The sequence below is a fragment of the Taudactylus pleione genome, unplaced genomic scaffold (genome assembly GCF_031769625.1).
Source record: "Taudactylus pleione unplaced genomic scaffold, aTauple2 ptg000041l, whole genome shotgun sequence".
NCBI lineage: Eukaryota > Metazoa > Chordata > Amphibia > Anura > Myobatrachidae > Taudactylus > Taudactylus pleione.
This window is the reverse complement of record NW_028284443.1, coordinates 81,499,389-81,513,109: the sequence shown is the minus strand read 5'-3', so window position 1 is coordinate 81,513,109 and position 13,721 is coordinate 81,499,389. Positions and strand designations below refer to the sequence as shown.

The following is a 13,721-nucleotide window of genomic DNA, read 5'->3' as shown; positions in this document are numbered from 1 at the left end:
ACACAGCGTAGCCTGCCTTGGAATGAGCCAGCATTTCTGTGATGCTGCTACTGGTGACGCTGCTATTGTTGCTGCATAAGGTTATACATCTACCCAGTGGGCTGTCACAGTCATATAGTCCTTTGTCTGCCCTGTTCCACTTGTCCACATATCTGTGATTAAGTGGACATTGGGTACAACTGCATTTTTCAGGACACTGAGGACACTTTTTCTGATGTTTCTGTACAGTCTCGGTATCGCATGCCTAGTGAAGTGGAATATAGACGGGATTTGGAACCGGAGACACACTACCTCCATCAATTGTCTAAATCCCACTGCACTAATGGCGTATACCAGACACACGTCTAACACCAACATAGCAGTCAAGGCCTCAGTTATCCATTTTGCATCAGTACGACTGCTGTCGTACTTCATCCTCCTCGCTAAGGACTGTTGGAGGATCAATTGTTTAGTAAAAGTCGTGGTGTTCCTACTTCCTCTCTGGGATGATGAACGACTCTCAGCAGCAACAGCAGTAGCGGCAGCAGTAGGCGTAGCAATGCAGGATCCTCCAGAGGAATCCCGGATAGGAGAGTCAGTCATGCCAGTGACATGGCCTGCAAGACTACTTCCGATCCTGACTAAGGAGGAAATTGATGGTCTGGTTTGCAGGCGCTTGGATACAACAGGACAAAGGGATTTAGGTGTCCCTGGACTGCTTACGGTTTTAGCCACAGTTTCTGAACTTGACAGTAACTTTTTATGAACGCGCTGCAGGTGACGTATAAAGGAGGATGTTCCTAGGTGGTTAACGTCCCTACCCCTACTTATTTCATCTGTACATATGTCACATGTGGCAAGACAGTTGTCCAGATTTGGATAGAAATATTGCCAGACCAAAGAGGTGGAATGTTTGGTCTTCTGCCCAGGCATGACCGTGATGGGCTTTTTCATCCCACGGACAACTGTCACCCCTGGAGCCTGATTTAAACAAACCACATCACCATCAGAATCCTCCCCGCCAACTTCATTCTCTGCGCCAGCTACACCAGTATCCTTATCCTGTTTTACTTCAACAGTGACATCTTCAATTTGCATATCAGCAAGTGGACTGTGGGTGCTCCTTTCAGCACTTGCAGAGGGCGTGCAAATGGTGGAAAGAGCCACCTCTTCCTGTCCAGTGTTGGGAAGGTCAGGCATCTCAACCGTCACCACACTTGGACTCTCCTTGGGGATTTGTGATATCTTCTTAGAATGCACAGTTCTTCGCTGTGCTTTTGCCAGCTTAACTCATTTGATTTTTGTAGCGGGAGGAGGGCTTCCATCGTCATGTGAAGCTGAACCACTAGTCATGAACGACCTTAGCTGTTCCTTGCCACTCCGTGTCGTAAATGGCATATTGGCTTGTTTACGTTTCTCCTCAGATGATTTAAATGTTTTTTTTAAGGTTATTTTCCTGAACTTTGTCATTTGGGATTTTATATGCCCTCTACTATGACATTGGGTATTGACCTTGGCAGACGACGTTGATGGGATTTTATCATCTATGTCATGACTAGTGGCAGCAGCTTCAGCACTAGGAGGAAGAGGTTCTTGATCTTTCCCTATTTTATTTTTAGATTTCAGTTCCGAGTCAGCTGGGAAAATCCGAGCCGGACTCGGTTCCCGAATCGCATCGGGGGGGTTTGGATTTCAGAAATCCGAACCTGCTCATCCCGAATCTATATACTTCTAGTAATTTTTGGCTTTAGAAGCCTGCACAATGCACGTACCGAATGTCAAGCGTCTGGTGTTTCCTTTATTGCTCCTCTCCCTGATATCACATTGAGATAATACAGGTTGAGTCTCCCATATCCAAATATTCCGAAATACGGAATATTCCGAATTATGGAATAATTTTGGCATGACTGAGATAACAAAACCTTTGATTTTTGATGGTTCAATGTACACAAACTTTGTCTAAGGCACAAATTATTAAAAATATGGTATAAAATTACCTTCAGGCTGTGTGTATAGGGTATAAATGAAACATAAATTTATTTCATGTATGTACACAAACTTTTCTTGAGCCACAAAATTATTGAAAATATTGTATAAAATGAGCTGCAGGCTATGTGTGTAAGGTGTATATAACAAATAAATGCATTATGTGTGTATATTGGGGTCCCACTCCCAAGATATTTCATTATGATATGCAATTATTCCAAAATACGGATTATTCCGTTATCCAAAACACCACTGGTCCCAAGCATTTTGGATTTTTGGATATCGGAGACTCAACCTGTACATTACTTAGTTTCTTTCTATGTGACTAAGCCAGAGGTTCCCAAACACGGTCCTCAAGGCTCCCCAACAGTACAGGTTTTAGAGATATCCATGGTTGAGCACAAGTGACTTAATTAGTGCCTCAGTCGATTTCATATAACCACCTTTGCTCAACCATGGATATCTCTAAAACCTGAACTGTTGGTTAGCCTTGAGGACAGCGTTTGGGAACCTCTGCACTAAGCTATACAATATTGAAAATGCAATCCAAATTCATCCCATAGTTTTTGTGTGATGGAGGAACAAACAGAATAACAAACAAAAATTATGAAAGACAAAAAAAATTGTCCCCATAGTTTATACACAGTCCCAAGGAGTACATTTCTCAAAAAAATGTCTTTGTACAGAAACAACTATTACAACTTTATTATATTATAGATGAAAATATTTGTTCTGCTCATCATCCTGGGTGCATAAAGACACATTTCGAAACTATAGTTTATTCATTTGTAAATTGAGCATTAAAATGATTTAATTCAATATATTTTCTAAAGTCACTGTAGAATAGAGCTAATAGTCTAGATTTCCTCTTAAAACTGTGACATTATAGCTGACAGGATTTTTATTAAACAATGTTTGATGTTATTATTGTGGCCATATGAATGGTGCTTTAATCAGGATTTTCTCTCTTTGTTGAGGAAAGTATAGAATAATAGGAGTAGATAACATAATTTAACACATGATATACATAACCTATTCACACAGTTACCATTACTAATAAGCTTTAGTGTTGTTTTGTCTTCTGTATAGAGATTTTGCAAAATCATAAGCACACAGCTTATCTAAAGTGACATTATTTTCCATCATATGAGTATTTAGTGCTTCATTTTGAATTCCTAGAACTTGTATTAAACTCCATAAGTGTGCCACAAGCAGTCTAGATATTTATGTATTATAGAGCACTTATTGCCTGCCGGAGGGTGATATTAAGCCTTTTTTTTCCCAAATAGATTTGATTAAAAATAAAGGTCAGTGTTGCAGTAATTCCAAAGACAGATCACAAAGTGATATACTATATACATCTAAATATAACAGTATGCAATATGTTTGCTATTTAATACAAAATAAATGAAAAAAATATATTCTGAAAGTATGTTGCTGATGAATGCCGGGCTCTGTGTAATAAGGCAAACTCCAAATGCTTCAATACAGAATGCTCCCTGTCCCAGTACAAACCAGAGAACATTGCAAGCTACCTATTTTCTGACTGCTTCCCTTGTTTATTATGGGGTAGATGTACTAAGCTTTGGATAGAGATAAAATGAAGAGAGATAAAGTACCAAGAAACTGACAGCTAGGAGTTATTGGTTAATACTTTATCTCCACCCAATTTATCTCTCTCCAAGGCTTAGTACATCTACCATATGCACACCATGCAAAGACTGATGTGACTTCTCTCTCTCTCTGAATTGCAGGTAAATTGCACCACTGCTCCCATCAGATGCTATATTGAATGCATAAGCACAGCTTAGAAAAATAATTTAGGTAAAATTGTCTCCACTTTTATATTAGGAGCATTTTCTTTAAAGGAAGTTTGAAACTTACAGTGAATCTGTGTTGTTCTACCCCCTTCTCAGAAATTGTTTATCTTAGACTTTATTGCATCCCAATACAGGCCCGTATTCAATTAGGGAGCGAAAAGTCCATGCTGGACTTTTTTCGCTCCACATGGGAGGTTAGAGTGGGGATAAAGTTTCGGGCGCGTGCCCGTTTATCCCCATATTCAATTTAAAAGGAGCAAAACGAGACCCGGGGAATTTGGATCTACGAAAAAAACGTGAATTTTCAGGAAATGTTCCTGGGACCTCCCTAAAAATGTCCAGACATGGGGGATCACTATTGGTACCCCCATTTTTGTGCTGAAGTAAGTCGGGGTTACTAATAGCCGTGGCAGGTGCATTTTTGTGGCAATGAAGAAGTGGTGAAGAATAGTGCTTAGGTTTTTTTTTTCATTAAAATAACTTCTCCCATCAAATTTGGGGTACATGAAAATGGGTACAAGCATTTTTTTAAGTCCCTAAAGTTACTTTGATAATTCTTCAAAAAAACACCTGCCGCAACCACCCGCAATGAAGAATACACCTGCCGCATACTTGGGTACCACCCCTTAATTTATTTTGTTAGATAAAAACTTGTTTCCAATTTTTTTGGGGTGCCCTATTTTAAAAAAAAAAATGTTTGACACATTTCATTTTTAGGGGCAATTCTCAGGTGCATGCTATTTTTTTTAAGCCTGCACCTTTAAACCCCAATTCTGCACTTTTTTCACCATGTAAAACATGTTGAAAACTTATCCAAGTTTTTTTACAAAGACTTTTCGAACTGGCAAAAAGTCTTTGTAATTGAATATGGGGATAATTGAAAATGATGTCATTGGCGATAATTTATCGCAGATTCCAACGTTTCGCAGCCTAATTCAACACGGACCTTAGTGTGTGCTGAGCACAGGGGGTGGGGTTCCAATCAGTGAGCACACAACACATGTTTGTAACTTTAGTTATTAGTGACCAGTAAGGCTGCCTAGATGTTGGCTGCCAAAGTCAGTTTTAAATTCAGTGTTAGATTATAAGTGTAATTACAATTTGATAACTAAGATGAAGTTATGCCGGAGTTAAGCTGGAGGAAAAAATCATCAAAATTAGAACACTTTCTGAACGACAAGAAGCAACATACTTATGTGAACTACCAAATTCACCATCAGCTGCTGTATTCACCATCAGCTGCAGGAAACTCCTTACTGCACTCGCTGCTTAGACATTGCAAGTACCCCCCTATCTGCATGCTGCTCTTGTTGATTTATCTTTGTTGTTCAAAACACTTCTGACTGGATCAGCTCTGTACATTGTAATTTTTGCCTTCATACTACTGAACATCCTGTTTGTACTGTATTGCCTTTGTCCTTGCATCGCATCTATCCACTTTAAACATTCTTTATTTTAATAACTAATTCCTTCATCCACTACTCACACACCTCTCTTTATATCTCACTTTTGGAACTGCGCTCATACATTAGCAGCACTGTTCTTTTACCTGTATTTTTGAACATTTAAAATTTTTTATCCACACTGTCTCTACATCACACAGCCTCCACTCCAGTTTTCATCTCGCTTATTACCTCGTCCACAGCATGAACACCCTTTCTTCAAACACCCCCCTTATTCAGTGTCCACATAATCCACTACTTTATCCATCTCGATCCTCCCCCTCTTGTCTCTTCTCCACTTGCTGTTCCCCATTTTTTTCTCATCAGTCTGCTTTCCAAACCTCTGCTTCTTCCCCTGCCTTTCCTGTTCCTCCACTCTCAACCACCTCCCTCCATCGCCTTGCTACCCCACCACTAAGACCCATTCCCTCCTGGTTCTGCCTGTCACCTCTAAAGGGCTGCCAAGAGAAATTCTGGGCCCGGGTACTGCAACATCCTGTGGGACGACAGCATGTTGGGCATGGCTGCACCCATTTGTGAATGGGTCTAGCATGTGAGATGCACCCACTCACAGGAGCATGGCTTAGCACCCAGCAGCTGGGATTAAAGTATTCACTACTGTATTAGGATGGCGGGACAGTCCCATAATATATGCATTTTATATGCAGGATGTATGTAGATGCTAAAATGTAACACACAAAAATTAACCACTTGCTTGGCATGGTCGTATCAGATACGTCCATACCAGACCGGGCTTTCCCTGACATGGTCGTATCTGATACGACCAGTCAGAAAAGCTCAGTGGGCGGCTTCTGGAAGATGATCTTCTAGCAGCCGCCTAGCTAGGAGGGACCTCCCGGTCCCTCCACACTTTTCAATAATCCCCATGTGCCTCCTCTCCCTACCCCAGCCCTGCTAAAGCCCGGCGCCCACAACTCCCACACCCCAACAGCATGCTTTCGGCTCTGTCATAGTCTCCCTCCCCCTGCCCTGATGCGAGTGGCAGCACAGCGGGACTCCCCACACCCGGCAGCTGCAAACTACTGAGCAGCCGCCGGAAAAATAAATAACACAGTGCTCAGCGCTGACAGGCTCCCTCCCCCTGCCCTGCTACAAGCGGCAGCATAACGGGACTCCACACTCCCGGTGGCTGCAAAGATCAGAGCAGCCGCCGAGAAAATAAAGAAGAGCACTTGGCGCTGTCAGACTCCCTCCCCCTGCCCTGCTATGAGCGGCAGCCCAGCAGGACTCCCCATACCTGGCGGCTGCAAAGGTCAGAGCAGCCACCGGGAAAATAAATAACAGCGCTCAGCGCTGTCAGGCTCCCTCCCTCCCCCTGCCCTGCTGCGAGCGACAGCCCGATGGCACCCCCCCACACTGCAAGGATCAGCCTGCGGTCCTCCAGTCCTCTCCCTCCCCCAGCCCTGCTAGAGTGAGGTGAAACAGAAGCAAGCTCCACCCCTAATACAATATCGTGCCTTCAAAATAAAAATTAATATGGATATATATATATATACACACATATATATATATATATATATATATGTACAAGTTGGTATATATGTCTAATATACAGTATATATATATCTATATATATATCTATATATACATACACACACATACACATATATAAACGGCAGCCCCCCAACTGATGTTAAGGAAACATCGGCAGCTGTGGTATCAATTGATGTTACCATCGATTGTTTCTATCGATGGCCATCACTACTATATACCATAAAAATTGCCATTTATATGGTACACAGCGTTTAAAAAAATATATATTTTTTTACAAAATAGTGTTGGATAAGTTTTCAAAAGGTGTTCTTGACCTAATTCACTCTTAAAAAAAAAAACGACAATTTTGGAGCGGTTTTTGGAAAAAAAAATTGTCAGTTAAGTGGTAAAAGTGCTACAACTTTATTTTGTACATCTCTCAAATAAATAACACATAAACACAGTGAAGCTAGTGCACCTACAGGTCACACATGTGCACAAAAGCCCTGGCATCTGGCGGAAGGAGCCGGACAGGGTTGGAAGGATTGTAAAGTGTCCCTCTTTACAACCCGGGACTCCTTCCATCTGAAGAAGGTGAATGCTACTGCAGTCAAGCTCCGAAAATATTGTATTTTCAGAGCTTGATGAATTTGTCCACATACTAGTGTTTGGGGATAGCGGGAAATTTCGGAAGTGAAAGGTAAGCAGGAGATATCTGTGATACTAGTGTATGGGGACAGCGGCCATTCTGGGAGACAAAGGTAAGCAGGAGATATCTGTGATACTAGTGTATGGGGACAGCGGGCAATCTGCAAGAGGAAGGTAAGAAGGAGATATCTGTGATACTAGTTTATGGGGACAGCGGGCATTCTGCAAGAGGAAGGTAAGTAGGAGATATCTGTGATACTAGTGTATGGGGACAGCAGGCAATTATGTCAGAGGAAGGTAAGTAGGAGATATCTGTGATACTAGTGTATGGGGACAGCTGGCCATTCCGCAAGAGGAAGGTAAGTAGGAGATATCTGTGATACTAGTGTAAGGGGACAGCGGGCCATTCTGCAAGAGGAAAGTAAGTATGAGATATCTGTGATACCAGTGTATGGGGACAGTGGGCCATTCCGCCAAAGGAAGGTAAGTAGAAGATATATGTGATACTAGTGTATGAGGACAGCGTGTCATTCCGCCAGAGGAAGGTAAGTAGGAGATATCTGTGATACTAGTGTATGAGGACAGCGGGCCATTCCGGGAGAGAAAGGTAAGCAAGAAATATCTGTGATACTAGTGTATAGGGACAGCGAGCCATTCCGGGAGAGAAAGGTAAGCAGGAGATATCGGTGATACTAGTGTATGGGGACAGCGGGCCATTCCAGGAGAGAAAGGTAAGCAGGAGATATCGGTGATACTAGTGTATGGGGACAGCGGGCCATTCCAGGAGAGAAAGGTAAGTAGGAGATATCTGTGATACTGGTGTATGGGGACAGCGAGCCATTCCGGCAGAGAAAGGTAAGTAGGATATATCTGTGATACTAGTGTATGGGGACAGCGAGCCATTCCGCCAGAGGAAGGTAAACAGGAGATATCTGTGATACTAGTGTATAAGGACAGCGGGCCATTCCGGGAGAGAAAGGTAAGCAGGAGATATCTGTGATACTAGTGTATGGGGACAGCGGGCCATTCAAGAGAGAAAGGTAAGCAGGAGATATCGGTGATACTAGTGTATGGGGAAAGCGGGCCATTAAGGGAGAGAAAGGTAAGTAGGAGATATCTGTGATACTAGTGTATGGGGACAGCGAGCCATTCCGGGAGAGGAAGGTAAGTAGGAGATATCTGTGATACTAGTGTATGGGGACAGCGGGCCATTCCAGGATAGAAAGGTAAGTAGGAGATAGCTGTGATACTAGTGTATGGGGACAGCGAGCCATTCTGCCAGAGGAAGGTAAGTAGGAGATATCTGTGATACTAGTGTATGGGGACAGCGAGCCATTCCGCCAGAGGAAGGTAAGTAGGAGATATCTGTGATATCTCCTGCTTTACCATCTTGATGAATGGCCCAAAAAATTCATTTCTACAATAGCAGATGAAATGTTAATTTTCATCTGGTTTTGTAGAAATGAAGTGATGATGAATAGGCCCGTTGGAGAGAGATAAAGTAGATGGAGATAAAATACCAACTGTAACATTACAGGCTGTTTTTGAAAAATGACAGGAGCTGATTGATTGGTACTTTATCTCTATACACTTTATCTCTCTCCAAGGCTCAGTACATAGACCCCTTATTGGCTACTGGGTGGCCCTAATGCGCATGCAAGAGATCGGAAGTAACCATTAGACTTCAATGTGAGCAAACTGTGCATGTGCTATATTCTCCAGGAGGTGTCAGGCCTTGTAAGCAAAGCTCCCTTCCCAGATTAGTTTTATGTCGCGTATTAGGATGCCATTACTAAGAGAAACCAAAGATGCCAAGGACTCCATATGGCATTACCCAGCTTCGCTTTTCATTCCACAGTAAATTGTAAAAAACCTCCCTCCCCCATAGAGGTCTGTGGGGGTCAGAGGTAAGCAGCACAAACTATGGGCCTGATTCAGACCCGGACGCTATTTACGGCCGCTCGCTCTCAAAAAGGGTCCGGATATTTAAATTGAGCGCTCGCTCTTTGCAGTGTGAGGACGTGTCTATGTCTGTGCGAGCGTCCGCTAAATGCGCTCGCTATTTTTTCAAGACGCCCCTTTGCCGTTCGCAAATCACGTCATCTCCTGTTTTTATTAGATTAATCGGGAACATCGAACGGCATCTGAACTGCTCACAGCGCTTGAAGTAGGAATTACTTCCCGTAATCACTGCGAGCAGTTCAGGCTACAAGACAACCAAGTGACGTGATCGATGACGCTCCTCTTTACTAATTATGCACTCTCATTAAACGCCGTTTTGACCGTTGGGGACGCCTGCGTTCGCACAACTAATCCCCCGTTTTCAAGCACCTTCCCCTGTTCCCACCCACAAACGGCACATTCTGTCACTTAAAATAGCAGCCCCTCTGTGTTTTACGAGCGCACAATTTCCGACCGCAATGACTGGTTGCGCACGCGGATTGTGAACCATACACATGCGCAGTTGTGCGACCATTGCTCAGAGCGAGCGTGCGGACGCTTACGAACGGGTCTGAATCAGGCCCTAGGTGAGCACCAGAGAAAACTCTGATTAACCTTTTCATTCATTGAGATAAGTTTAGTAAACAGACGCGTTTACCAGATGCTGAGTAGCAAAATCAAGTATAAAAGACCAGTGTTTTATTAACCATGGGGCGTATGCATATGAGTGCTAATACAATGTAAATGGGAAGTGTATTGGCAGCCTCCAATGAATATTCTGTTTCTCCATAGGAATATATTAGGAAAAACTCTCTACTGTTTATTTTACTAATTTGTAAGAGGATGTACCAAAAGGGTCATTTAAACTTAGTATTTTTGAAGATGTATTTATCTACCCCCAATTCTCTTATGGAAGTGTATATTCCTTTATCATCAGGTTTGCAGTAGAAAAGTTAATAGTATGTGAAAGTCTTCTTTATTTATGTTCCCTAAATATTTAATATGCAGCTGCCTGGACCTTTCAAGTCAGATCACCCAGCCAGCTGAAGACACCCAGCACTGCTTGTTTTCAGTCCTGAGACTCTGAATCCTTATTATTATTATTACCATATATTTATATGGCGCCACAAGTGTTCCGCAGCGCCTTACAAACAAGTAACCAGCAACTTACAATACAATACACGGACAAGGATAATAAACATTGCTATATTAGCGACCTTTACACCCACAAAAGCAGCCAGGTGTTAGTTGCCCTAGTGGGGAGTAAGAGATAAATAAAAAATACAGTAGAGAGAAGCACAAGAGGCTAGAGGGCCCTGCTCAAAAGAGACGTTACCCAAGTGATGCAGCAAGTTTCTTTGTCTACTGCCATATGCAGTCACTTACTGTTGGCAACCATTGGAAGGTATGTGTGGTCAGGCAACCATTAGAACTACCAAATCCCTACTATATTAGGGTGTGGTACAAAATGTCGACATTCAGGATGTCAGCATGGTCTAAATGTTGACATTCAGATATCGACATAAATGGTATGTCAACATGTGGCATGTCGACATTCACAATGACGACCATGACATAATGTCAACAGTGTCAGTAGACATAACATTTTATGGTGCATTTAAGCCCTAACCTTAACCTCAACTGTACCCTAAACATCAGCCTAACCGTAACAGAGGCCTATCCCTATAATGAATTGTCGACACATTGTTAATATCGGCATTTTGACCGTGTATGTTGACATACTAAATGCAGACATTCAGACCATGGGCCGTATTCAATTAAGCTGTGAAAACTCGTTATCGCGATAATTTATTGCCGATGATGTCATTTTTGCCGTTTTGATTTTCCCCCAAATTCAATTCCAAAGACTTTTCGGCAGGTGTGAAAAGTCTTTGGCAAAAACTGGGGATAACTTTTCACCTATGAATAGGTGGCGAAAAATAGTGCAGAATTGGCGTTTTGGGGTGCAGACTTTAAAAAAGTACCCTGCAGCCCTTAGAATGTTCCCTAAAAGTAATCTGTGTAAAAAAAAAATTAAAAAGTACTATAGGACACCCCAAAAAAAGTGGGTTTGTTTTTGGGGTGGAAAAAAAAGTTGGGGGACAAACTTAAAAACTAGCTAAATAGACTCAGGGGGGGTCCCCAAGTATGCGGCAGGTGGTTTTTTTGGTTGCGGTTGGTTGCGGCAGGTGGATTTTTGAAGAATTTTTAAAGTTCACTTTAGGGACTTTGAATATGCTTGCACCCATTTTAATGTACCCCAAATTAGTTGGAACTAGTTGTTTTCCAAAACAAATGCTGCTAAATGCTATTCTTCACCACATTTTCAAAGACGCATAAAAGCACCCGCCGACACCGTTTAAAAACCACAAATACCTTTAAAAGGCCGATTCAGGGGTACCCATAGTGATCCCCCATGTCAGACCATCTTTTGGGGGATGACAGGCTGATTTCCCCAAAAGTGACAGGACTTTTCGATACTTACCTATTCACCGGGATACCGTTTCCGCCGATTCCTAATTGAATACGGGGATACGCGGGCACGCGCCCGATTCTTTAGCCCCAGGAAAACCTGTGATGACGGCGAAAAGTCAGACTCCGACCTCAGACTTTTCGCTTCTAATTGAATATGGCCCCATGTCATTATACTGGTCTCAATATTTGAATGTCAACATTTTGACTACATTCTGTAATATTACGCAACTGAGGTGAATTAAATACTAATTTATTGCCCCAAGGTTTCACATCTGACAGAAGGGAAGGTCCAAATACGACTTTCACCTATTATGAGCATTTGCATAAATGTAAATTTACTGCTGTATTCTCTGCTGAAGCCTTGAGGAACGAGTCAGCTCTCTGCCTAAACTGCTTGTCTAGCTATACAAACACTCACAAAAACCAAGTTTTTTAGCCACGTCTCAGATCCAACATTTATACTTTTCTATGTACATATTTTTGCTAAGATGTTATCAATATTTTATAGTTAGATCAAATGTTCATAATGGCCTGCTGAAAGTGGGAGCAGCAATAAAATATTTATATCACATCTGTGAAGCGCTGTTATTTTTTGATACACTCATTAGTTTTTATTGTTTTTTTGGATTCATTTATATCTTCTACTGTTGGTTGCATCATTTTGTATAGGCTTTCAGTAGAAATATGAACAAAGGCTTCGTAAAGTGAGAAGTCAGCTTCCCTTTTAGCATTTCTTCAATGGATAGTAAATAGTAGGGAAAATAATCATGTTTTCAGATAAGTTTTACTGATATTTTTTAACCTGCATGCCCATGCCACTAGTTGTCACCCACTGCTGAATCATTAGACATCATGAGTTACATTGTTACCTAAAAATGCTGAGGGGGACACTGTTCCATTGCTTCTGGACACCATCACGCTGATTCCTGTTTCCACAAAGGGAACCGAAAAGTCAATAATCTCAGATCGTTCCTCATTTATAGTAAGAGAGCCGATGGCCATATCAGCGCGCTGGTAAAACACCTGTCAAAATAAAATAAAAATAGGACAAGTCAGACACTTAAAACAGTGAATGTAGAGCGTGGGCAGCTGAACAGTGCTCAACAAACACATTTCTCCTATAGATGATATACTGTAAATGACAAATTTATTACAAGACGGTACTTTAACACACTCCTGTGACACCTAAAAGAGGAGAAGGCCAGCTTCACTCAATCATTTATATGTTCCTTTAACCAAAATCTATAGTCTTGCTAATAATAAATGAGTTATTATGTCACCATTTGAAAAGTGCATTTTGCTAAACAAGTACGATAAACAAAAACTTTTGCAACCACTCTACTATACAGTATATACCTAGTAAAGGGACCGCAGTGTCTGCCCACTGATCTGCCCCCTCTCCTCTATAGCCACTGCTCTGTCCCCTGCTTTGTCCTCTGCCTGCAGCTCTGTTCCACTTTGCCCCTTGTTCTGTGCCGCCAAGCCCACTCTCTGTCTACTGCTGCCCCGCCCTGTCCCAGCACTGTGCCATCCCGTCCCCTGTCTGCCTTCTAATCTATTCTGCTCCACCCCACACTCTGTCAAATCCCCCCCTCTGTCCCATCCTCCAATTATATACACATAATTATGAAATAAGCCATGGCCATAACTACCATAGGTGCAAGGGTGCAGCTGCTATGGGGCCCAGAGCTTAGGGGGCCCATCTTCCTTGTCAAACCTACCAGTGTTATATACATTTTTCACCACTGGGTGGTACATAGGGGCCCTTAACAACTTTTGATGTGGCGTCTTCAAATACTTAGTTACATCCCTGAAATAAGTAGGGATGTGCAGGCTTGAATCGGTTCGAATATTCCAGGCAAATTCTGATTTTTCCCGCCAAATTTCAGGTCTCAGAAAGAGACAAAACATCATATTTCATGGACAAACATCATCT

General features: G+C 42.2%; 1 protein-coding gene across 1 annotated transcript in view; it reads right to left on the bottom strand.

Moving 5' to 3' along the window:
• The window catches only part of GRIN2D (glutamate ionotropic receptor NMDA type subunit 2D), a 1,022,144-nt gene that overhangs the window by 249,517 nt on the left and 758,906 nt on the right, over positions 1–13,721 (bottom strand). The window contains exon 10 of the mRNA XM_088457418.1: positions 12,655–12,808. Coding sequence (XP_088313544.1) covers positions 12,655–12,808 — 154 coding nt within the window. The remainder of the gene's footprint in view (positions 1–12,654; positions 12,809–13,721) is intronic.